A 26,459-nucleotide genomic window follows, 5' to 3' on the forward strand; every position below is an offset into this window, starting at 1 on the left:
TGAACATATATGGTATTTATACAGAGAAAGCTCAGAAAGTCTTTTTTTGTATACAAACACCAAATAAGAATGAAACAATTCTACACTGTACTGTTTGAGAGAAACGGGTAAAAGAGCAAAGATACCAATATGTCTAGGTAAGATGTCTGAGGTTATGTACGCAGCTATAAAAAAAGTGAAAAACACTATATCTTTACAATAGTAAAACTGTGTTCTTACTGTTTTTCAGAAAGTAATGGAGGTGAAAGCAACAGAAACACCACATTCATTTGTATTTAGAGATGATGCAGACATCCAATGTGATGAAGAGAACTTGCCACATGATGCTGGAGAGAGGCAGGATTAGTCACACTATTCGTTGGTACTGTTATGTACCTCCTCCAGTAATTCCATAAATTACTAGAGACAAAATACCTTATTGAAGAAAACTGATGATTTTCATTCCTTCTTGTTTACCTTATGTAAAAATTGGTATGCTATACAATCTATATTTTTTCCTTAAATAAACTGTTGAGTAGTGTCAAGTCACTCAAATTGTTCAAACTGTAAAGATGAGAAAGTTTGTAATTTCTGTATTGGTGTTTGATGCTAGTGTTTTTACCCCCAGTGTGTTCTGAGTGACAGTGTGTGTTATCTCAGTGAGGCCTGTGCATACTGTTTGTGACGTGTGTTAAGAGTTGTGTTGCTTTGAATGAGTTTTGCAGGTGATGTGAACTGTTTAGCTCAGGTGACTGTAGGTAGTGCAGACTGTAGTTTGAGTTTTGCACATGTGACTCCAGTTGTGCCCACTGTCGTTTAGCAATCGAAAAAAACTGTAAGTTGTAATAATAAATCATTCTAAACATTATTTATTTTTATTCCATGCATTACTAAAAATGTCAAGCTCAAAAATGTACTGACAAACACAAAAGCATGACAGATATAAAAAATGAGATTTATTAAATAACATAAAAAATTCCGCAGCACTAGGGTGCAAGTAGTCCTTTGTGCATAGTTTCTGATATATATTTATAAGGACCATGTGACATTACAGTGCTTTGCAGTCACCATTTTTGTGTCTGGTCAAAGCTAGGGGACCTACGTCATATCAACCACAACAGCTAGAGGAGACGGATACGTGATACACACAAGAGTATACGCGGAACGTAATGTTAACCAGCCGTTAGCCCTTAACGAACAACTTGCTAGTTAACGTTACTAGTGTGATCAATCTAGACTTAACCACCACCAAAATAACACTGTTGATAATTGATGACTTGCATGTCCTGTTATCACATACTGTACATTAGTTTTTCTTCAACTGCCATATGTTGGTGTCATTCACCTATCCTGCAACAGCGTATCGATGGGCATCTGTACTCACGACATACTCCAGTGTATGGAGATGAATTATGTACAAGTTAATGTTAAATGTGTCAGGAAACGTAAGTTTGGGCTGACGTATGGCTGGGCGATTTATATATACATTTTAGAGTATCGTTCAATATGTTTGATGATGAGATGGAAAAAAATGTGCAAGGTCCAGTGGAGGCGCGTTAAGCAGGAATGGTTCAGGAGGTTCTTTTCTTGACTGCCATGCAGGGCTGCGATGGAAAGCCGACAGTCAAGTGACACCTTTCAAAACAATGGATGACCCCGCAGCCTCCTCGGGAAAAGTTGAACTGGATCAGCACTGTTTTGGAGAATGTGATCTCCCTTACAGGAAGTTGTAGATGGAGTGGATGAGGGGAGTCACTAGGGTACAGAGAGAAGATGACATTAGTGGAAGTGACATTCAAAGTTCACTTCTGTACAAGAAACACAAGATATCGGTCATTCCATCAACTCAAACTTCGAAAATAGAGAAATCCCTGTTCTTTTGTAAGTATCTGTCTGTATGGACTATATAGTGTAGGACAGATGCCTGTGCCCCAGATTACCTGTGACTGGCTGATTTTGAAACAAAGATAAATGAGCATACATGAAGAAGAAAAATGATCTGTGCGTTTGTTTTCTTTGATCCTGTCACTGCCGTGCAGTCGATACACTGTCTAACATTTGGCGCTGTGTGGGAAACTTTCCATTATAGCTTTCACAATTCAAACAATCCTCGGCTGGAAGTTTTCATTCTTTGATTTTCTGTTAGCAATCTATGTTTCTCAATATTATTAAAAAAAGTGCATCCAATATGAATTAGGTACGTTTTGTGTTAACCTTAATTACTCTTTTATATTGTAACTCAGAACGAAACCTCATGTACAAAATCTAAGACCCAAAAATGATACTTTAAATACTATAAACCCAGATATGTGAATTTATTTAGTTACAGTACAAAAATAATAAACACATATACGGTGTATTAGAAACATATACACAAGTGAGGCCAGTATAAATAACTCCCTATTTTTATATACACACAAAAAAAAAAATTTAAAAGCTTTCAACAGTATATTAATAAAGTGTTACCTCTGCTTAGGTTTCAATAAAATAAATGCATAAATCCTTTTGACATGTAAACCTCAATAGTTATCTGTGGGCCCACACTCTCACATTCATACTCAGCAATCAAAATACAGACAATAAAAACCTGTTGCAGGCCTGAATAGAAGCTTGGGAGAGGAGGCCTAAAAATTTGACGGCCGTTTCACTTGTTTACACAACCAATAAAATAAAATACACGTGCAATATACTCAGTACTCACGAATCCCAGTCAAGGGGATATATGAAAAAGGCGAACTTGGCGATGGCAGCAGGCAGAGCACCCGAAAAAAACACTGCAGGAAGACCAGCAGAACAGAAAACAGCAGCGACAGTCTACATTACACCAGCAGGATGGAAAACCGCTCTCTGTGTGGTCCAAAAGGAGCTTCCCCAATCTTCTCTCTTTTACAGTCACAAATGTCCGTCTCCTGAATCAAATAAATTAACTGAGCAAGCAGGTCCAGCCACTAACGGCTATTCACAGTTAGTGACACAATAGATACTACAACACTTGCCTACCCTCCCCTTTCCCCACTATCCTTTGTTGGATGCAACACTGTGAATTTCCCCGTTGTGGGATTAATAAAGGATTTTGAATCTGAATCTTTGAATCTACATTATGTAATCCATGTGTTCACACTTTTTATTCTACCCTCTCTTTAACATCCTCTGTGTGTATGACATGTTTCTATAACTCACAGTTGATACTGTAATGTATATGCTCAATTGAACTTCATAATTCCATATCTGATGCAACGTCTAGCCTAAGTTTCTGTCAGTAAATCAGTAAAACAAAAAGAAAAAAACAACTACATACTATCATTCAAATCTCTGTTGCTTGTTGGTAGATATTAAGGATAGTTTCGGTTCTTGTTTTAAACCATAGATTACAACTAGTATAAAAAAAAAATCCATTAGCCTAATAATTATAATTAGATGTGATATTGCCTACAATTTCAAATTGAAAGGGGATTACTCTAAGTGAAGTGCTTCTCTTGATAGAACTAAATAAAGTCACAATTCTTTGCAAAATATTTATTTAAAATCTGTTCGTTGACATTTTATATACAGTTATAATAAAACAGATCACAAAAATGCAGAATACAAGCTGAAAAAATTGCATTCCAACTTCCCTATACATCCAAACCTTTCAATAAAAATCATTCCCCTGTTTTTTTCTACAAATAAACCACATTTGAACTTTATTTATATACATACCAAGGCACACTTTGGCTTTGAATAAAATCTAGAAATCTTGTTTAAAAAAAAAAAAAGAGATGTGAATGCTTTATGGCAGATACCCCTCTTCAAAGTCAGATCAAATCTGTTTGTTTTTACGGAGCTATTTTTTTTATACGCCATCAGTAGAGGGATGGTAATGCAGCCTCACCAGCACCACAAATACTCCCAGAATATTAGCCCCATTCACACATGCATGTCTCTCCCTTTATGTTCTGGAAATTAGACATATTGGTGTCTCAGGTGTGAGTATAATATATGAACAGATACACAAAGCTCTATGTTCTGAGACATAGTATATGTTGAGTATATATGCTGTATATGGATGGTTCTAAAAAAAACATTACACATACATTTACTTTCACCAAGGAGCTTTTGATTTTGGTTCTAATAGTTAGCAGGTTGTCTCAAAAACCTACGATAATAGTAATTTTTTATTAATTTTAATAAAAATTTTTATTTATATAGCGCCTTTCATGAAACCTAAGGACGCTTTACATTATTACAGTGGCTATACTAATGGAGGTTGTAGGCTGTGGTAAACAAGTGGAGTTTCAGGAGTCTTTTTTTTTTTTAAATGTCCAGGGATGTAGCATTTCGGATATCTGCAGGGAGGGTGTTTCCCGGAGGGATGGGGCTGCAACACTAAGGCTCTGTCTCCAAAAGTACAGAGTCTGGGGTGGGGAATGGAGAGCAGGCCAGCGTCTGAGGACCGCAGGTTTCGGGTTGGGGTGTATGGATGGAGGAGGTCAGAGAGTAAGATAAGTGTAATTTCAAATTATTATTTCATTATTTAAAATTGTGTGTGTGTGTGTGTGTGGTAAGTAAGGCCAGTGGCTCCCAACCTTTTTGGTCTGAGGTCCCCTCACAGCCCTATCAGATGAACTCACGTACCCCGTTATCACTTCCCAATGTATGTCCCAAATGTATAACACTATTCATTATATAAAAGTGGATACTGTTCAATTTTCTTGTAAGATTGAACTTTCATTATTAAGGTTGGTTTGGTCAGCAATCCTAGTACTACTAGTCTACAAGGCTGCTACTACTTGGGGGGTAGTCTCGGATAGCCAGACCAGTCTGGCTAGTCCCCACAGCATTCTGGGATTGGAGAAAAACGCGCTCTGGTTTATTGGCATTTCTTTAAACTAATCACACTCGTCTTGGGCGGTGCTAAGCGCCGGACAGAGCAACAGGGCCTCTGCAAAATAGCCTCTGGAAGGAACCTGTTTTGGTGGAACATGTTCAAAAGTTGTTTTAGTCGTGCAACAGAAACAGGAAACTCAGATTGGACAGATAGTCTAGCTAACTGTCTGGATTTACCCTGCAGAGATCTGAGGAGCATTTAAACATAGTCCTCATAAATCCACCGGGTTCAGAACGCCAACACAAAGGAAGCGGAAGAAAAAAAAAAGGGTGAGGCTATTTGCACCCCTGGTACAATTAGCAGTGTATGCTATTCGTAACCTGGTGCAATTAGAAATTAATGCTATTCGTACCCCACCGGTGCACACAGCAATGTGTTCTATTAATACCCCGTCTGGTACAAATATCAATGTTATTTGCACCCCTGTGCATTTACAGTACCTTGGCATATATTTACACACAGTTATCCATACTACTCATGTATTACACCTTTTTGGAATATTATCGCCCTGACATTGATTCTTACCCTAACCATAACCAATCCCACTCCTCTTGCCTAAACCTAACCAACCCAACCAGAGCAGGCATATTCATGAGTCTTTCCCTACCACCCTGCAAAAAAAGTTCGCGTTCGCGGAAGTGCATGCAAATGATCTAATCCAAAATGAAAAATCAAGACCACCTCAGCAGGGAATCAAACTCCAAACTCCCAGACCAAAGCGCAGTGTTCTAACCACTCACCTAGCAGTTCTTACAGCATGTTGTACAACTGTTTACCACTTGGTGTCTTCAAGCCTCGGTTGCTAGGTAACCATGCTGTATACAAAAAATAGGTACTAACTAACAAACTAACTGTTGAATGCTTTCACTGAAGACGGAAAGTGCAACTGTAGTATCCATTTTCCGCTAGAAATTCAATTGTTATAAACTTTAGAGACAAAACTTTCCTAATATGCCAGTTTCTGTGGTCATGGAAGATGAACGTCCGCCATGATTTCGGTGCACGCGATCAATGTGTTTTTGTTGTTACATCACAGGGTGTGAAGAGCTCAGCTGTGTGGCCGAGGCTATTCGTACCGGGGGTGCAAATAGACACTCAAAAAAAAAAAAAAACACATCCGACGGACTTTTTGATATATCCTACTGAATGAAGGTTTTAATTGTTTGTCCATTAGTTTTAGCTAATCATTTGAACTGTTTAATCATCTATGTCGAAGATATATTAATTACTTTTAGCAAACATTCTGTGCTGGCTTGCTAACTAGTTTTGGCCAGGCTGACTTAATGTTAATATGTGGATATATTCTTTTTTTAATCAAATCATATTTTCAATTTCTTTTTTCAAATGAGTTGAGCTACTCTTCAATTTTCCACGTACCCCAGGTCAACAGCAGAAGTACAAGTAGGCCAACCCCCTCCCCCCCCTGTTGGGAATCACCACAGGTCAATAAGGAACAAGTGGTTGTTTTTTTTGGCGTGGATCCGGTAAAAAAGTAAATGTTATCATTGTGAGATGAGACATTTTGAACATTTCCTTATGAAATTCTGCATTTAAATGGGTGAAAAGAAAACTGGCACATACATACATGTACAGTAACTGTGTATTATAATGTGCAGTAATGTGCAGAACACCAGGAAAAAGAGTGCAGGAGTGCCAGTAACAGGTGTGTTTCCTGGTTCCTGGTGGATGGCTTTCTTGTGTAGCCAGAAATGTACTCTGATGATGGCATTCCCCACATTCTACACACACGGAACAAAAGTCCCACAACAAGTGAACAATGTAAGTGTTGATTAAATAACAGCCAGACTTATCTTTTACACTTTGTTTTTCCGGTAACACTTTACTTGAAGGTATCTACATAAGAGTGACATGACAGTAACTTGTCATGACAAAAAACCGAATGACACTTAGTAAAAGAAGCGTTATGTCATAAACATTTATGACTTGTTTATAATGTCTATGAGACGTTCATGACAGTGTCATGTCACTCTTATGTAGATACCTTCAAGTAAAGTGTAACCGTTTTTTCCTATCTGAATCGCGGTTCTTAAGACAGAGGTTGTTGTATCTTGCACAGATTGTAAAAAGCCCCATGAGCAAAATTTGTGATATTGGGCTATATCAATAAAAATAACGTGACTTGATTAAAATTGCTCCTAGGTGAGGAAGTGAGTTGAAAAAGTATAGGAGGACCAAGTTCCGCGGAAGGAAGTAGGTTGGCGCGATGAATGGGTCAAACAAGCAGGACTTTCACTCAGGAGACCGGGGTTTCGGTCTCTTCTAAAATTAAAAAGTCAAGGGTCAGTTTTTGAAATGAACCGACTTTTACGGACCTTAGTCCGTGACGCAGTTTCACGGGACTCATTTTAAGCCAATCCCTGATGATTTCCTAACCCTAAGTATTTTTGTTACCTAAACTTAACACGTTCTGTTGCCCAATGTTGTCTACGTGTTTTAAAACGGCGACTGTTACGTTAAAGCAACACCAACGATTATTTTGTACCTTAAAATAATGTTTCCAAAATCGTTTCATTGGTTCTTCAACTCGTAACAGGGTGAACGGCACTTCTGCGTTCGCTTTGCGGCCCTCTAGCGGCTGTTTATTTTTCACGGGCATTTTTTAAGTCACTTTGCCAGGTTATCAGAACAGATCAGGATAGATTCTAAAACCTGCAAATAGTTAAAAACTAGTGACAAATAGTTAAAAACTAGTGACTCCCCAGGAATCTTGCACAGAGGAAACAACAATGTTTGTGTTCCCCCCCAAATAATGTGAACACAGCTTGGTGCTTTCAGACCAGCACCATGGCCGACAGCAGCTGTGCCCTGCAGGAAGGGCACGTTCAGACCAACGATAAAGCGACAGCGATCCGGTGATTTTCCGCAGGGTTGTGCGGCGGGGGGGAGTTTCACTTAAACGGCCCATTTGTGTGACGTCCAGTTGTGTTCTTTAACCCTCACCAATGTAGCACAAGTAGACTTTATATTTCACAATTACTGTTTTCCGTCAGATCGTTTGTAAATCTCGACATTTCCGAGCGCACTTGAAGGCAGCCTTATTGCCCCGAGAAAGAGAGAAATTAAAGAGACGAAAGGACTGAGGAAACTCCCGGGCAGTTCGCAAATTTTCTTTTTTTGCAGGATGGTAGGGGAAGACTCATCCCTGATTGGCTCGCCCTGACATTCTTACCCTAACCATAACCAATCCCACTCCTCTTGCCTAAACCTAACCAACCAGAGCAGGCAACAAGTACTAGCCATTCAGGGTTGAGTTCCATAATGAATATTCATGAGTCTTCCCCTACCATCCTGCAAAAAAACATTTCACGGGCAGTTCTGAACTTGTGTTTGGTGTTCTTTGGCTTTCTTGTGGCAGCGATAGAGGCAGTGATGTTTCCTGTTTCCTCTACAGGGCTCCGGCTACATGATTGGCTACTGCAGGGTGAAGTGGGGTTGCGGTTTTAACAGGGTGTCAGCGGCAAGGAAAAGGGGCAACTGCTGTTGTGCACAGTTATTTTACTTCTTTACTTCTTACTTTTCTGTGACACTATACGTACACTCCTGCAGTGCAGAGGAGAAAAGACACCAACCCATCTAGGATGGTCCCTCAAAGAGACAACTTAAATGTGTTCCACATAGCAAATCACATTGGGAAAATGTTGTAGGTTCCCCGTGTGAAAGAGGCAAAAGTCACTGGGAGCAAGATCAGATTTCTTAAAAAGCTGGTGAAGCCATTTCACTTTTGAGTTTCCGCATAGTCTTTTATGGTTTTAGTGGTGCAATGACTGCATCCAGTGAAAGATCACATCTGCTAATTCTTTGTAAACAAGCACAATAAAGGTTATTCTCATTTTACAGCAGCAGTACCCACACATATATACATACACATATACAACCCATATTTAAGTGGTTCTCTTATTTCAATAAAGTGGCAATAAACAGCGTAAAACATATTTGGTAGAACAACAACCTAGGCTATATAGAGGCACATTACAGCACAGCGCTGTGTCTGATTTACTAAACAGTAACCTTGTAACGGAAAAACACTCAAATTTTTATTTGAAATGTTTAGAATCCATCACTAAATTCATTCATTATTACATTATTAACAGTAAAATTATTTTAGGAACTATGCTTGACTGGTATTTTTTTAACTTTACATAAAAACACACACACATTCACGTACCCCTTGCAGTACTCAAAAGTATGTGTGGTACCCCCATTTTGAGAAAACACTGCTCTGGAGGCTCTGGGGGGGAAGGGCAGTGCCCTTGTAATATTAAGCCTACAGGGGCCTATATTATGCCTATATTGTGCCCTCCTGAAATTGTAATATAGTATTGATTGGCAGTGATAACTGAAATGTACATTAACACTGAATGAGTGTTCTTGTTTTCATTGTTATATAGTCTGGCTCAACAGATGTACATTGCTGCGATGAAGCCTGGACACCTGGCACCCCCTCTCACCCCCGCCCAGAACGGTTGTTGATTGGTTTAAAGAAATACAAACAAGCCAGAGGCCTTTTTTTCCCTTTCCCAGAATGATTAGCAGTAGCCAGACCTTACGGATGGGTCTGACAATGCCAGGCTAATTATCATAGTGTAGTTCATGGGAGAACCAGACCTTGTGCTTAATATACTGTATTTGGTACCCCTAAAATCGCTTTAATGTTTTTTGAACCGCCACTGGAAGCCCTTCCCAAACTCCATTCAGTTGTTTTCACTCTAGTGAAACTCTCGAGGACGTTGGTGCCACAGCTTGGCAAACAAATCATAAAGTAGTTACATTCGGAAATTTGGAAAATTCTATGTGGCGTTCCTTTAATTTAAAATTGGCAGGAGCTTTTTGTTGTCGCAGTTTGATTCATTTCTTGTGCAGTTATTGCAAAGATACTTTACAGTATTACAGTATGGATTTGGCCCACAACTTGTGGTTCTTTAGCTCCGCCCAATCATGTTGATCTCAACCAATGACATGACGTCTGCCTCCACAGAGCCTCTACCAGGTAGAAACCTGTGTAGGCTACAGCTTGCAGTGGTTCATGAACATGACAAATCATAACATGTGCTTCCTACTTGTTTCAGTAGTAATCCAAAATTAAAATACATTAATTATAGTATTAGAATGCTGTAATATTGACCCTTTCAGTACTTCTACCACACAATAGACTCATTTAGTAACAATAAATGATACTGTGTGTGTGTGTGTGTGTGTGTGTGTCACCAGTGTATGTGTAAGTGGGGGTGTTGGTGTAGTTGACATAGCAATTCCTCTTCAGTTGGCTCCTGGATCTGCTCTCTGCAGAGAACAGAGGAATGATTGGACAAAGAGTTAGCTATAGCTTGAGAGCTACATATGTGAGTTATATGACTTAACCCACAAATAGCGTCAACCTACCTAAACATGAGCTGAACAGAGGTTTCATATCGGATCCTCTCCACATCTGTAACGGAGCATCTGTGACTACGGTCCCACTTATAGATGAAGTTCTGTTAAAAAAAAAAAAAAAAAATAGTATTTGTGCAGTTTGCAAATTTTAATATGTAGTTTATATCAAAAGATAAGACTGGTATTATTCAAGTGTTTTCTTCAACTGGTCACAAAAACCAACAATCCCTTTCTTATGTCCATACCCTGTTTGTGTCATTAAAGATGTAAATCTTTAAAACAAATCACCTCACAAATATTTTAATTTAAAAATAAAGTATAAAGTATACAGTATGCTGGTATATGTATTACTTCTTGATGGAAATAATAAAAATAATTATAAAAGCTACGCGGCGCTTGAAGATGACATAGTATTAAGAGCGACAACGGTAGCGAGTAGTATGAAAGGTGGATGGTTCAGACAACACAGGACTTTCACCCAGGAGACCGGGGATTGTGTCCCGTTCTTGTCCCGCGTGTCACTGAGACGTTCATTATATAACCCCCACCCACAATCTTTTCCCAAACCCGAATGTCCCGTTCCTCTTTCCCTAAACCCAACTGTCCTGTTCTTGTCCCGTTCTTCTTTTCCTAAACCCAAGTGTCTCGTTCTTGTCCCGCGTGTCACGTAAACGTACCTTTTATAAGCCCGCCCACAATCTTTTCCTTAACCTAATTGTGTCAAAAGTGACAATAGTCCCGACCCAGCGCTTTTAAAGGAACACGCCGACTTATTGGGAATTTAGCTTATTCAACGTAACCCTCAGAGTAAGTCCATACATACCCTTCTCATCTCCGTGCGTGCTGTAACGCTGTCTGACGGCTCCAGCATTAGCTTAGCCCAGCACAGATCCTGCAGGTAACTGGTTCCAACTAGCCTACTGCTCTGAATTGTGACAAAAGTGACAAAATAACGCCAACATGTTCCTATTTACATGTTGTGATTTGTAGAGTCACAGCGTGTCCAAAAAACAACGTAACATGTTGGCGTTATTTTGTCACTTATTCGGAGCAGTAGGATTACTGGAACCATTCACCTGCCTGTTCTGTGATGGGCTGATGCCGCTGGAGCCGTCAGACAGCTTTACAGCACGCACGGAGATGAGAAGGGTATGTATCAACTTGTGTAACTCTGGGGGTTACGGTTAATAAGCTAAATTCCCAATAAGTGGCGTGTTCCTTTAAATAAAGTGCGTTTAGATATGATGCTTAAGGAGACTTTAAGCCTCAATAACAACGCTAAAGGCACCTGACCAAAGCGATCCATTGAATTTTAAGCTATGGAAGGAAAAAGGGGTGAATGTTGAAAAGATTGGCAAGGGGGTTAAAAAAAAAAAAAGTTTTGGTGGAACATTTGCACCCCGCAACAGAAAACATTAAATGAAGTTAACTGTTCACACAATACAGTAATGTGGGCTATTTAAATTAGGTGCATACATAGTTAAACCTCATTTACTGTGTGTATTTCGTCCACAGCAATCCCACCAATCGGTCCCAAAACGTCCCGGTTAGAGAGGAAAACGCCGTTAACATATTCTTTGTAAATCTTTACAATCATTCCCCGAAAGAACCAAGCAGGCCTGCCTTGCTGCACGATCAAAATTTTCTTCAAAACGTGCCATTTTCAGCGTTTAGCTCGCTAATTCAAAGGCTGTTATTGTTTCCCCCGAAGAGAACGGAGTTCGTGAATGACAACACAAAAAAACAGTCGGAAGTCTGAGGTTTTGCTCACAGGGATTTCTTTTAAATACTTCTAACCCCTGTTTTTTAAAGCTTTGGTCATGTTAAACATGAACATATGACATTGTAACATTATATATACAGTATATGACAGAAAATACAGAAAAGCATCTTCTTTAAAAAAACAAAACAAGCACCTGTTCTGTCACACGAGACAGATTACTGAATAAAGTGGCTAAAATGTGTGAAGACATATGTAAATGGTGGCGGACGAGGTGGCGGTGAAGAGCAACATGATGTTAAGTAGTGTGTGTCTCTATGGGGACACCACAGAGTCTATATCATGTCTACTTTACATAGGAAAAAGGAGGCTCGATGGTGTTTTAAGCCCCCAACGTCGACTTCAAGGCACCTAACCCTAAACATTGCCTAATCCTAGTGACGACGTTGGGGGCTTAAAACACCAAACGCCAAAAAGGAGCGGCTGTGTTTACACCACCATCAAAGGCAGCAAGATGGCTCAATAGTTAGCACTTCTGCCTCACAGCAAGAAGGTTCTGGGTTCGAACCCAGGTCGTCCCAGGCTTTTCTGTGTGGAGTTTGCATGTACTCCCCGTGCTTGCTGGGTTTTCTCCAGGTGCTCTGGTTTCTTCCACCATAAAGACATGTGTGCAACTAGGACTACAGTTGAAAATTAGCCAACTGGCTAACACAGCATTTACAGAAAGGTTGATTAATGTGCGTTGTCTTACTCAAAATAAATAAATCTTGTAATTGTTTTAACTGTTTGTAGTCAGTCTAATCCAGTGTCAAACTCAACTTCACTAAGGGCCATACTGGAAAATGAGACACATCAAGGGCCACACACGTATAGTTTACTGACATGCTTTTATTTAATCGAAAAAGTCTAATATCTTTCACCGTTTTATCGCCTGTCTCATATAGTCTACTCCCCTACAGTTTGGTCGACATAAAGCCCTAAAAAAGTCAGCCAAAAAGTTCCTTAGCCATCATAGAAAAAGTGACAAAAAGGTTGAAAAAAAGCACAAAAACATGTCCAAAAATGGAACAAAAACGACAAAAAAAGCAACAAAAAACACGGAAAAAGCAAAAAAATGTTTTAATGCAAACCTAAATTTCAAAATCAGCGAGGGGCTGGATTTGGCCCGTGGGCTCTGAGTTTGACACATGTGCGTTACTAAAATGCATTAAAAAAAATAAATAAAAAAATAAAAAGTTATGTTTCCATGGTAACTTGCAGTTTAATATACCTTGTGCACTGACGTAGACCAGCATCTAAACTGCTGACATGTTAAGTTTTTTTCTGTAACCGTGTTATGAATGAATGCATCCGTCGGTGTTGTCCGAGTGAACTGACCTCTAAGATGAGCGCCACAAACAGGTTGACCCACATGACAGAGGAGGTGAGCCACCAACACACAAAGTAGATCTTCGACCACCTGGGGGAAAAAAAACAAAACCCGTTCATCAACACAACAATCAGCCGCGGCATTAGCTGCTACGCCCGTCAAATGTTAATTTTCTTACTCAGTGGTGTATCTGCTGTACGCATCCATGAAGGCCTGCCAGTTGTTGACTACCATGACATCATACAGCAGAATGAGGGATGCCTGACACAGAGGGAGGGAAAGACACGCTTTTTACTCTTCTGCACTTTTTTAGTCTGAGTACATCCCAGCAGTCTTCAGCAGCACACAAATATGAAATTGCAGTCCCTAAAAATCATCACAAAAGTACATCATAATCTTCGTCATCATCATCATCATCAAATGTCAAACTAACAAATGTCAAAAATTACTAGTGTGACATATTAAAGTAGCTACAAGGAACTTTTAAATGTTTCTGAAACTGTGTAATGTTCCATCTGATGATCATAAATGACCTGTAACTAACAGTGAAAAGAACGCTGGTTTTATATAGTTTTTATTAATGCCTTTGCTAGAGCTGGGCAATATATCGATATCGTGATATGAGACTAATATCGTCTTCAATTTTGGATATCGTAATATGGCAGGTGTTGTCTTTTCCTGGTTTAATTTTCTTACCAGACTGTTCTATGTATTATTATTCTATGTAACTGTTCTATTATTTGCCTTTACCCACTTAGTCATTACATACACACTACTGATGATTATTTATCAAAAATCTGTAAATATTTTGTGAAAGCACCAATAGTCAACACTACAATATCGTTGCGGTATCGATATCGATGATTTACGGCAGGTAGACGGCGCTACAGAGCACACAATCTGATGGGTCACAGATTTTTGCGTAACACCGGAAAAAAGCCTGTGTTTGTGTATAAAGCCATAGGCGCCGATGCCGTGGGTGCTCGAGCTCCGGAGCACCCACGGTATCGGCGCCTATGGCTGAAAATACTGAGCACCCACGTGTGCCAGACTGCCAGTAGGTTACATTCATTTAAAATTAAACGTTGCCGTTGGTGCAAAGTGGAGCGTCTGTCATAGTGTGATTCTTAATTTCCACCAAAGCTGATTGTGGTTACTTGTCAATTAAACTTTTCATCTCCAATCCTATCTGTATTTGTGATAAGTGGCGCTGTCCTGAGTTGAAATATAGCCTACTTTATTCTATGGCTTTATTATCGAGCTGTCCATTCTTTTAAAGGGCGTGCGCCCGTGAGCACTCACGGAGGAAAACGTAAATCGGCGTCTATGTATCCAGCCAGATAAAAGGTAGCAGGAGATTTCTTTATACAGTATAGGCCAAGATTGTATTTTAATTTTATTTAAGAAGTTATCTGCTGTGGTTACGGATGATACTGGGACAAGGCCATCGCAGAAAAGAAGGCAGTTAAACAAAGGAAAAGCTACTAAAAGCTAAAAAGGGAAAGTGACAGACAACGGGCGAAACTGAGTCTATCTCGATCGGGCTTTCAACAGATGGAGACGATTACGGGATTGTAAATAATTCAAAAATGACCCCGAATTTTGCCCGCTGTGGTTGTACATTTTAGGTGAGAGGTCTTGCTAAAAGGGGGAGAAAGTGTGAAACACAAATACCTGAAATCAAAAGAAAACAATGAAGATGTGACTGGACTGTTATGTTACTCACAGCAAAGTCGTCAAAGTTATTTGGCCAGTAGCCCAGCTGCTCATAGGTGCCACACTCCATGCTGGAGGTGATGTTTCCCATGGAGGAATTGGAGGGCACACTGGGAGACACACACACACACACACACACACACACACACACACAAGCAGGGATTTAGGCCGGTTACACACTGGCTGCGTGGCGTGAGCATGGCGTTTCTGATTTTTCCTTTACACACCAGAAACGTGTCTGACGCGGCGCTGCTGCTGCTAGCCTTGTCTGGACACATGTATGTTTCCCATTGATAAAATGAAATACCATGTTAAACATAATATATACTGATTCGATTACAGCAAAGACAACGTCGGCAGTATTGACGGCAAAATAGGCTACAGAATATTTCGTTCTGTATTGACAGGTGCAATATTAGAAAATCGATTTTTTTTTTTTATTACATTTATATCTGCATTTATATCAAAACCTAGAGACTTTCAAACATCAACATGTCATTTATTAATATGTATTTGTGTCTAAACAACATATAAACATTTTTTCCTATTCTTTTTTGCCTGGAAATGCTTCCAACACGCTTGCGAGTCGTGTGACAAATAGGCGTCGGTTCTATTTCTATCGCACCTTGACTGCCTGCATGAAGCGCGTGTGTAAGCTCTAACCTGTCAAAATTGGGTGCGGAAAAAAAAGTAAAATTCACGTAGCGGACACGCATCCTACGTATCATCTATGTGTAATCGGCCTTAGGGTTCTGAAAATGATTTAGTGTTTCTGCTTCACGTTATGAGCCGCGTTATGTTTGGAGTGGATGATGTGTTCTTCCTGCCGATGACATCATACCTCATCTCTGGCGGAGGTTTAATGGCTCCTTCAAACAGCCAGATCCCAAAAACAGCAAACACATAGTACACCACCTGCACACAGAGTATCAAACAGACAGCCATCAGTCCCCATACTCACTGGTGTCAGCTGAAAACCTTGTATCTCCAACACTTACAGCAGCTTTTGGGGCTGTGGTAAGCAGCCTGGTTTAAAGCTATGGTATAGTGCGTTGTTTCTGTCTCCCCCATGAGGAATCCTAAGTAATGACAACAAAACTGTCGGAGCGTCCATAGTATACAAGCTTTCTGTGATCGCACACCACCCTCCACCCTTCCTCCACGCAGTTGCTAGTAGCCAAGGAGGACACTGAGAATTAAAAAAACATGACTTACTCTTCAGAAGAGGTCATTATCTTCACTTGGTTTTCGGCACTTGAAAGTCGCCGGGCGACACCATTTTATAAACATAGCCAGTAGGTTTTTAAAGTTACTAGCCAATCAGATTTACCACTAGGCACATTTTACTTCTTTTCCTCCTTTTTCATCTTCTGTTTCCCCTGTCTCTTCAGCCTTCATCTTTTGCTCTTCTGGTTTCTTAACGTTCCATTCACCTTCTCCGTTTCAGCTCATAATCGATACTGCACGCTAGGCACGTAGCCAATGGTTGTACAACCCGCCAAGACATAGTGTTCATGGGAAATGTAGGATATACAAGCAGTGTTGTCAGATAAAGATTAAATTTCAAAGTTACCGGCCAAATTGGCTCGTAACTTTCCAACGTTCCCTGCCAAAGTTAACTTTTACCTGCATTTGGCGGGTTGGCGGGTGGTAATTTAAAACCCTGGTAGCCATACTGAGAAATCCAGAGAGACTTGTGTGGAGCTGATAGTCTTAATTAGCTTTGTAGCAACTCATTTGGCAATGGCTTGAATGCCGTTCATTAATATAAAATTCTTTTTTTTTTAACAATATCCAGAGTTTCCAACAGCTTTATGAGCTGAAGATGATGATCCCACATCATCATTCAGCCTATTTAAAAGCATGAACATGACCACTGAGACAAAGTTTTCACCCAATTGAACATTTAACAGCATTTCAAAATACTTTTTTTTATTTGGATTTTTTTCTGCCTGAGCTCCATTGCTCAAATTAAGAATTACAAAATGTGTCTGATAGGACTCCATTGAGAGCAAAGCTTGCTTTTTTTTTTATAGCAAACAGTATGTGTAAATCAGCTGTCTGATTGAAGTAGAGTATGCTGAAGTCACTCACCATCAGTATCCCTGCGAAGGCTCGGAGGTTTTTCACCAGGTCCAACAGAGTACTTGCGACCAAAGCCATGAGCTGGACGACAAGATGAAAACGCATGAGAGGCAAAAAAGAAACATAAAGACAGACACATGGACATCTGTGTTGCGTACCAGTTATCATGGCTATACACAACAGTGTTTCACATAACCTTGTATGTCCAAAACAGTTGCTTTTCAGGAAATGATAAAAAATGTTAATTTGAAAAATTTCATTGAACTATTTATTTTCCTTCGTCAAAGTCAGATGAAATTGCTTTGTCACTGTTTAAATATTTGTAAAAAAAGCCACAGACAGGTGACCAATAGCATTGGTTTATGAAAAAATGTAAACATGAAAAATATGGAGGTACAAGGTTTCTGCCCGATAAATCACACGATTTATCACAATACGATTTCATATTGTTTCTTTGGACAACGATACAATATTTACTGATATTTACAGAGTCTACCACAATACAATTTCAATTTGATTCAATTCAGCGGCTTGTGATCGATATGAGATGATACATGAGCCCATTCAACACATCACAATCAGTTACATTTATTTATATTTTTACAAAAAGCAATTAAAGGTGCTCTAAGCGATGTTGAGTGACGTTCTTGTTGACGTTCGAAGTATTGTCAAACAAAACGGAGGCTAGCTCGCCCCTCCCTCCTCCTCCTCCGCCTCATCCCGTCCCCTCCCCTCCCCTCGTGAAACAGTCATGAACGCGCATTGTAGAAGTAGCTGCGGTGATGGCTCAACCAAATCCTTCTTGTCGATTATTGGCTGGAACGCTGTTTGTTATGTTTGGTGGTGCAGGTTGACACGGTTTGTTTTTGTTGCCGTTTGTGGAGCCTGGGTTGTCTACAGAGACCGCATTTTTTTTATTTACGGTGTGTTCAGGGGACAGGCAGCTCGCGGATAGTGAGGAGATGTTTGCTGTAGGTATGTCACAAAAAATGTTGTAGCCTAAACAACGCGTGACATCGCTTAGAGCACCTTTAATACAATATATGACTTGGCAATTTAATTACTGAGACCTTCAAGACATTTAAATTAAAAACAAACTACTCCTTTTAAGAAAAAGAATAAATATGAAGTGGGAATTTTAAAATGAAAGGCGCATCTTAAAGATGACAATATATCGATTCAGATCGATGTATCGGTGCACCCCTACTGCCCGATAGCAACGATGTAGTGTTTTACTGGCTATCCTTTTGCTTTTATTACAGTTATGTCTTGGCTAAGCTCGCAACAGAAATTATTATAATTTTTTACAATACATTTGGCTGCTTCGAAAAGCCACAAACTGGTATGGGAGTGCTCCTGGGACAGCTTTTATTTGAAGAAGTTGTAGTTTTTGTTTGCCTGCTGTGTACCTTGATATCTGGGATGATGCGCAGGAAGCGGAACACAATCAACATGTTGATCAACCGGAGCATCTCCCACAGAGACATCACGCCATGGGAAGATGGGTCCCTGTTGGAAACACACACACACACACACACACACACACACACACACACACACACACACACACACACACACACACACACACACACACACACACACACACACACACACACACACACACACACACACACAAACAAATGTAAGACAAGACATTCTGCAGGTTATTTAACATTTAGCTTACTGATTTAAAAAAACACGTCAACAATTCTTTGAGCTTTTCTTGGCCTGCAGCTACAAAATATATCCCTGTGTGTACAGTTAGAAAGATTTTGAATCCTGAATCCTGAATCCAAACAAGAAATGGCAACTGCACAGTTAAAGGTGAGGTTGCAGTGTTGGAACATGTCTTTGTACACAGAGTGTGTCTTTGTATTTCACTTTAATTTATCTTTGAAATCTGGACGACGTTTGATCCAAATAATTTAATGTAATTTCTGTCTGTTTCCAATGCTCATGTAGACATTAGAAAGACAAATATTTGTGCTCCAGCCTCTGGGAACAGTCTGAATTTAATATTTGCAGACTCTGATGCTATTTGTCTATGTTGTTAGCTGTTAGATTTTGTCTCATGTGTGGATTTCTCTTAGTATACGTGCTCTGTTTTATATTTTTGTCTGTTTGGTCTATCTGTCTGTCTGTCTTGGACAGGTCTCCCTTCTCTAAGGTGATCACCTTGTTAAATAAAGGTTACATTTGAAACGTAGAACTTGAGTTTATTTTGATACAGTCCTGTGACGTTAATGTGAATCATGATTGCAGAATACAAAAGCAATCCTCACATGAGAGGCACTAAAGTTACTTAAGTTAAATAGAGCTGCAAAGATGAATCCATTAATCGATTAGTTGTCAACAATTAAATTGATCTCCAACTATTTTGATAACCGATAAGTGTGAGTCGTTTTTATTTTAAAAAAAAAGATTAAAATTCTGTGATTACAGCTTGTTAAATGTGAATATCTTCTAGTTTCTTCACTCCTCTGTGACAGTAAACTGAATATCTTTGAGTTGTAGACAGAACAACACATTGGAGGAAATGGGCTTGAAACTAAAAAGTATTTTATAGACCAAGCAACTAATTCATAATCGACAAATTAATTGGCTATGAAAGTAATCAGTAGTTGCAGCCCTAAAGTTGGATATACAAAAATAATTGAAAGTAAACACAATCGTACCAGTCAGAATACGGAAGCCTGTAGGTGACATATATAGTGAATTGTAGGACCTGATAGAGAAACAAACACATACGATCAGTGATGAATATCAAAAGTGATGATAATAGCAACAGATCAAAATATTCATGAGACATTTCACTTCTTTAAACCTGCAAAAAATAAACAACTGTTGCTTTTGCCCACCTAGGGGCAGCAGAAACAAGTTGTGAACACAACATTGACATCCCATCACCTTTTAAAGGAACACGGCAACTTATTAGGACTTTGTCTTATTCACCGTATCCCCCAGAGTTAGATAAGTCCATACATACTCTTCTCATCTCCGTGCGTGTCCTAACTCTGTCTGACGCACCAACTGCTAGCCTAGCTTAGCACAGATCCTGGAGTTAACCAGCTCAATCTAGTTGGCGTTATTTTGTCACTTTTTGGGAGCAGTAGGCTAGATGGAGCCGGTTACCTCCAGGATCTGTGCTAAGCTAGGCTAGCGGTGGGTGCGTCAGACAGAGTTACAACACGCACAGAGATGAGAAGGCTATGTATGGACTTATCTAACTCTGGGGGATACAATGAATAAGACAAAGTCCCAATAAGTCGGCGTGTTCCTTTAAAGTTTGATATGGTGACAGTTGCTTATTTACACATCCAGCAGTTACTAAGCAACGTCAACATTCATGAAGAGTGGTGTTTGTGTCCACCAGGTAGGGCTGCACGACATGAGGAAAATATGCGATATGCAATAACGACTTTCCTGCGATAAATAAACAGATAATAAAGTGTACTCAGTTTGGCTGCTTTCAGTATTCTGCTACAATACAACAAACAGCTTGTTGAATTTAAAACAAATGAAAGGAAATCATTTCCAACATTCTTTCTTTGAACAAACTGAACATTGAATTAAATGTAAGAGGTACCACTTAAAAATGAACGACAGTCACGTTTTAAAGTGCAGTTTTCTTTCAACTAACACAAAAATCTTTCGTGATATGTCGCAGCCTTTTGCGATGTCTTTACTGCGACAGTTGATATCACGATGAGGATTTTTTTTTTTAAACGATATATTGTGCAGCCCTACCACCAGGTATGATGAGGTAAATGAGGGCGGAATATCTGGCGGCACCGGAACAATCCGGGAAATGAATCGTCGTCGATATAGACTGTAAATACGACAGTGATAAGAGTGAGTGGGGAGAGCAGGGTTACCAGGAGCAGGATGGTGAGGAAGCCGTCAAAGATGTTGTTCCTGTAGGACAGGTATCCTCTCCAGCCGAACGCAAAGATCTTCACGCACATTTCAAACAGGTAGTACAGGATGAAGCACAGGTTGATGATCTGACAGTGGGACAGTGGAAGGGTGAAGTCAGTTCATCAAGTAGTAAACATGCTGCAATGTTCATTTTACCCCCGAAAAATATGAGATGATGATTTGACTCATTTAAAGACATATTTTGTTCTAACAGGGACCTAAAGAAGAGGCCATTAAAGGAACACTCTGTCTCTCTATTTTTGTTATAAGTTCCAACAATGCAAGTGGTGTAAATCCTTAATATTATAAAATCAACTAATTGTTATACTACAAATTCAAAACATTAAAAAAACAAGTATAAGCAAACTTTATGGAAGCCTACAGGGGACGTTGTTGAAATGATAATGAAAAAGCATTATCATTTTTCACAAATGTATGTGTTTTTTAAATAACAATTTAAAATAAAAATGCAATAATTCAATTTTCATTTTTACATAAAATGCTAATCAGGATTCAACACAGTCACAGTCAATTTCAGGCATACATTTTTACTAAAACGTGTTGGTTAAGGCAGTGGTTCCCAAACTGGGGGCCGGGGACCCCCAGGGGTCCTCGAGGGAGTTCCAGGGGGTCCCCAGCAAAAAGTGTTATCATTATTTTCACTAAGATTTTCACAATAATTCCATCCTTAGGTAACACAATAACAGAATGTATGACTATTTTGATCATGGGTTTCATACATTTTATGTCATAAAGAAACTAAAAAGCAAAATTCCTACCAGATGGGGGCCCCTGGGAAGAAAAACTATCATATGGGGGTCTAATGGTCTAATTTGTGTCAGTTTAGGGGGGCTTGACATGAAAAAGTTTGGAAACAAGGGCTCATTTTGACCTGATGGTGGTGCTACAGGAAAGGACAGGGGGGTCACCAAAAATGATGAAGAACCTCCCTCTGTGGACCATGTACCTCTGTAACACATTATATGACTGTTATGTGTTCACCTCCATGATAAAGTTGTCTCTCTCTGCTGTGGACTTTTCAGAATTCAACACCAGGACGGTCTGAAATACAACACACAAAAGTTATACAGAAATAGCTTAGTCAGGATGCATATGTGTGTGTGTGTGTGTGTGTGTGTGTGTGTGTGTGTGTGTGTGTAACTTACACATATGCAAATGACATTGGCCAGTGCCACTGCGTTGCCAAGTATTGTGACATAGTAGTGACTGAAGATCACCTGGCATCTCTGCAGAACTGGGGAGTTGTACTGGGGCAAGGGGGGGTGCTGGGAGGAAAACACAAACACACACACACACACACACACACACACACACACACACAGAGTAAGAAACATGAAACAGATATCAAAGTGGAGAATCTTTGAAGCAGCACAGCTCTACCTCTTTAATGTGATCTTTATCCAGAGCATCGAATATCTTGGTGAACTGCTCTCGATCCATGTAGCCCACATCTGCATACTGCTGTGCATCCTGAACTCCAGATGGCGTCAAAGAAAACAGTCAAGGTAAAGAACTAATGAATGTGTTCTAACCCACTCAAAAGCTTAGCTTATGGTAAGATGTATGATGTATTGTTGTGCTATATATATATATATATATATATATATATATACAGTATCTCACAAAAGTGAGTACACCCCTCACATTTTAGTAAATATTTCATTATATCTTTTAATGGGATAACACTGAAGAAATTACACTTTGCTACAATGTAAATTATGAAGTGTACAGCCCCACATAATCACATATCCTTCACCATACCTAGAGATTGGCATGGGGTACTTTCCATAAAATCATCTCTCAATGCAAATCAAACCAGCTATTAGGCTAACCGACATAAAACCATGCCAATCTCCAGGTATGGTGAAGGGCTAGTGATGATGTGGGGCTATTTTATATATTATATATATATATATATATATATATATATATATATATATATGTATATATGTGTGTGTGTGTGTGTGTGTGTGTGTGTGCGTGCGTGTGTGTGTGTGTGTGTGTGTGTGTGAAGTCTGAAGATATGGAATGAAAGTCTGAATATATTGAATGAAATGAAGTGAATCCAATGAAATGAAGAGATTCCCTCAAGACGTTCCGGGGACGGACAACCCGAAAACATAATGCCTCCGGTCGCGGCTGTCACCGGCACGGAGGTACAACAAAGGTACTCAGAAGACCCATGGAGCGTGGAGTGTGAAGAAGAAAACATATCAGGATATTCCCCACAGCCTGTGCAGGTATGTAATATTAGTATCGTCTCACATCTAGAATTAAAATAATCATAATTTGCATTGTATTTTGGTGATTGAGGGCCTTTGACTGGTTGCGTTCGTGTGTGTGCGTGTGTGTGTGTGTGTGTGTTCGGACCGTAGTGATGGCTGCTCTGTAGTAGCACTTCATCTGGACCCTGGACATGACCTTCAGCACCACATCAACCTGCACATGCTCCCTTGACAGAGAAAACAACTCAACTGTCTCCAACTGTCCATTTTATATTTCGTGGGAGAATATTCTAAAAGAGCCAGTTTACTGTAAACTGTGCTGGCTTTTTGAACTGAAATGATGCGTGTGTGTGTGTGTGTGTGTGTGTCTCTTACTCGACAGCCCGCTGGGCTCCCTGGCAGCTGAGGACTTGGAAAGCAGCTCGGATCCCCAGTCGTCTCCTGATGATGGACGTTTGGACCGACATCTGGACCAAGACATGAACAGAAAAATTCTCTGACTGTACACTTCTTACTTGTCTTCAGTGTTAAGGCAGGGGTGTCAAACTCATTTTAGTTCATGGGCCACATACCCCTTATTTGATCTCAAGTGGGCCAGACCAGTAAACCACTCCAGAAAGATCAGAAACTTTATCTGCCACAGAGTTTCTTGTCAGCTTGATGTTGGCAAACGCAAGTTGCTACTACTATGACAGCGTTCTAAGGCCATTGTAGGAAATGAATAATGTTACGGACCCGGGAGAGAGGGGTAATATCCAGAGAAAAACTAAAATTAAAGTCATAAATTTATGGAAAAAGGACTCGGATATTCTCTGAGCTTAAAGTGGTAATTATGTCTCTGCAAATTTCACACTTTGCAAAGTCATCCAGTGGGCCCAACTGGACCCTTGGGCGGACCAGTTCTGGCCCACGGGCCATATGTTTGACACCCCTTTGTTAAGGGCTGTTAAGATTTTAAAGATAGTAAGTGAGCTAATCAAGATAAGAGTTTAAAGCTATAGTGCGTAGTTTCTGTCACCCCCTTGAGGAATTCTAAGCAATGACAACAAAACTGTCAGCGCGTCCACATGATACAAGCCTTCCGTGATCACGCACAGCCCCCCCACCCCTCCTCAATGCAGTTGCAAGTAGCCAAGGAGGACACAGAGGATTAAAAAAACACGATGGACTCTTCAGAAGAGGTCATTATCTTGTCATCTGTATGTCCTCTTCGTCTAAAAGCTGAACGCTGCTGTTGTCCGTTCTCAGTGGTGACGTAAAACTCATCACTCAAGTTTCTGCGCACGAAAGTCGTCGGACTACAGCATTTAGTAAACAAAGCCATACTGAGAAATACAGAGAAAGATCTTGATGATCTTACATCGAAACGTTAGTCACTGTTATGCACCTTAAGAAATAAAACCATCAAGTAAGAAGACATCTGTGTTGCACCGGCAATTTTTTGCTGTTTTATATTGTTGTGTCCTGCCTTGGCTGCACCGGCTTGTTGTGGTCTGCAGAAGCGCGGAGAACTTCCCTTTTTTCTAAATACAGACAGATTTTTGTGGAGCTGATCGGCTGAATTAGCATTCTACCAAGTCATTTGGCAATGGCTTAAACGTAACAGACGTTCATTAAGAAGGTATCTACATAAGAGTGACATGACACTATCATGACACAGTTATGACACATGAACCTTAACCCTAACCCTAACTTGTCAAAAACTAAATGACACCTACTAAAAGAACGTTTATGACACGTTCATGACAGTGTCATGTCACTCTTATGCAGAGACCTTCAAGTAAAGTGTAACCAATAGTGGCGCACTATAGCTTTAAAAGCATCCTTATAGACATCACTGAATGTATTAATTGCTGATCATGCACACTGTCCATTTACCAGCCAAATGGACTGGTTTAAATATGATCATAATACTAACCTATTCTCATGACCTTTAACATAGTTTTCATTCCATTTTTCCATTTACTGGGTTTTAGTTCATAAATGATCTGCTTATTCATTTCTTTCTGAGAGTGAGATGAGAAGATGGATATCAATCATATCCATCCAGGACGCAGTTAGCCTAGCTTAGCATAGCAACCCTCTAACGCTTACTAATGAACATATTAGTTTGCATTAGAACGTATGTATTCCAGTTGTTTAGCTTCTACATGAACAGAAATGCAAAACTCCATAGCTCCATATAGACGTGAGATTGATACACCTGGCAGGGTCTAAAAACAGACTTTTCTTTTATGACAATAACGTTTTGACATACTTTAATCAAGTGTGCGGATACTTTGTTGGTTTCCTCCTTAATATTGCTTGATGTTATGTACCTCTATCTTTAAGCTTTTTCTATCATTATTTTGAGCAATGCACACTGTATTTGTCTGCAATGGGCTTTAAGGAAGCCCTGAGAGGTATGGGTTTTAATAGAATGGTAAGGCCTTTTTATTGACACTGTACAGCTAATCATGACTCTGCATTTGTAATGTTTGATGTACATTGTAGGGCTGAACGATTAATGGTTTTCTGATCAAAATGGAGATTTGAAAGAATGCGATTAGCTAATCTAGAAGACCGCGATTAATCGAATGTGCAATACTTAGTTGAACGTTTGGTGTAAAATTTGATATAACATTTTTGATTCCTCTTTTTATTGTAATATTTACTGTTTTTTCACAAGATAAATGTAGCGATATTTGTTACATATCACAGATTGTTTACAGTGGATATTTCATTTATTTCGTATTACTTTATTTAACATGATGGTAGAAGGTGCAATGTGTAGATGCTGCTGTTGAACGGAGGCAGCTCAGACATTTCAATTTGTAGGAAAGTACTGATATTTCTTATGGAATTGTTTTGATGATTATAATAACTGGCTTTTGTGATAAATGGTCTGTGTTTGATTGTTCAATCTTCCATGCTCATTAAAAGAAAAACACTCATTGCTGGCAATTCTTATCCATGTTCTCATCCATAAGAATATAGAGCAGTTTTGATGGTGTCTCATGTTAGAATGCTCCATGACATGTTTTATCTGTAATCATAATTGTAATATCTGGCAGAAAAATCGCAGATTAGATTTTTTCCCCAAATCCTTCAACCCTAGTACATTGTCAGAATATAATCCAGCTATACTCCTGATATAGTCCAGCAGATGGCAGTCACAGCTCAGCAATC

The 26,459-nt window shown here is 39.6% G+C and overlaps 1 protein-coding gene across 1 annotated transcript in view; it reads right to left on the minus strand.

Moving 5' to 3' along the window:
• Nucleotides 1-8,085: 8,085 nt before the first annotated feature.
• tpcn2 (two pore segment channel 2) overlaps nt 8,086-26,459 on the minus strand; it is a 56,598-nt gene continuing 38,224 nt past the window's right edge. The window contains exons 11-25 of the mRNA XM_039795655.1: nt 23,667-23,758; nt 23,437-23,518; nt 22,447-22,536; nt 22,212-22,331; nt 22,048-22,107; nt 21,003-21,131; nt 19,803-19,852; nt 18,537-18,636; nt 17,137-17,208; nt 15,884-15,957; nt 15,053-15,152; nt 13,505-13,587; nt 13,335-13,416; nt 10,247-10,338; nt 8,086-10,147 (exon numbers count right to left, since the gene is read on the minus strand). Coding sequence (XP_039651589.1) covers nt 10,069-10,147; nt 10,247-10,338; nt 13,335-13,416; nt 13,505-13,587; nt 15,053-15,152; nt 15,884-15,957; nt 17,137-17,208; nt 18,537-18,636; nt 19,803-19,852; nt 21,003-21,131; nt 22,048-22,107; nt 22,212-22,331; nt 22,447-22,536; nt 23,437-23,518; nt 23,667-23,758 — 1,305 coding nt within the window. The 3' untranslated portion in view covers nt 8,086-10,068. The remainder of the gene's footprint in view (nt 10,148-10,246; nt 10,339-13,334; nt 13,417-13,504; nt 13,588-15,052; nt 15,153-15,883; nt 15,958-17,136; nt 17,209-18,536; nt 18,637-19,802; nt 19,853-21,002; nt 21,132-22,047; nt 22,108-22,211; nt 22,332-22,446; nt 22,537-23,436; nt 23,519-23,666; nt 23,759-26,459) is intronic.

Source organism: Perca fluviatilis, chromosome 3 (assembly GCF_010015445.1).
Source record: "Perca fluviatilis chromosome 3, GENO_Pfluv_1.0, whole genome shotgun sequence".
Lineage (NCBI taxonomy): Eukaryota > Metazoa > Chordata > Actinopteri > Perciformes > Percidae > Perca > Perca fluviatilis.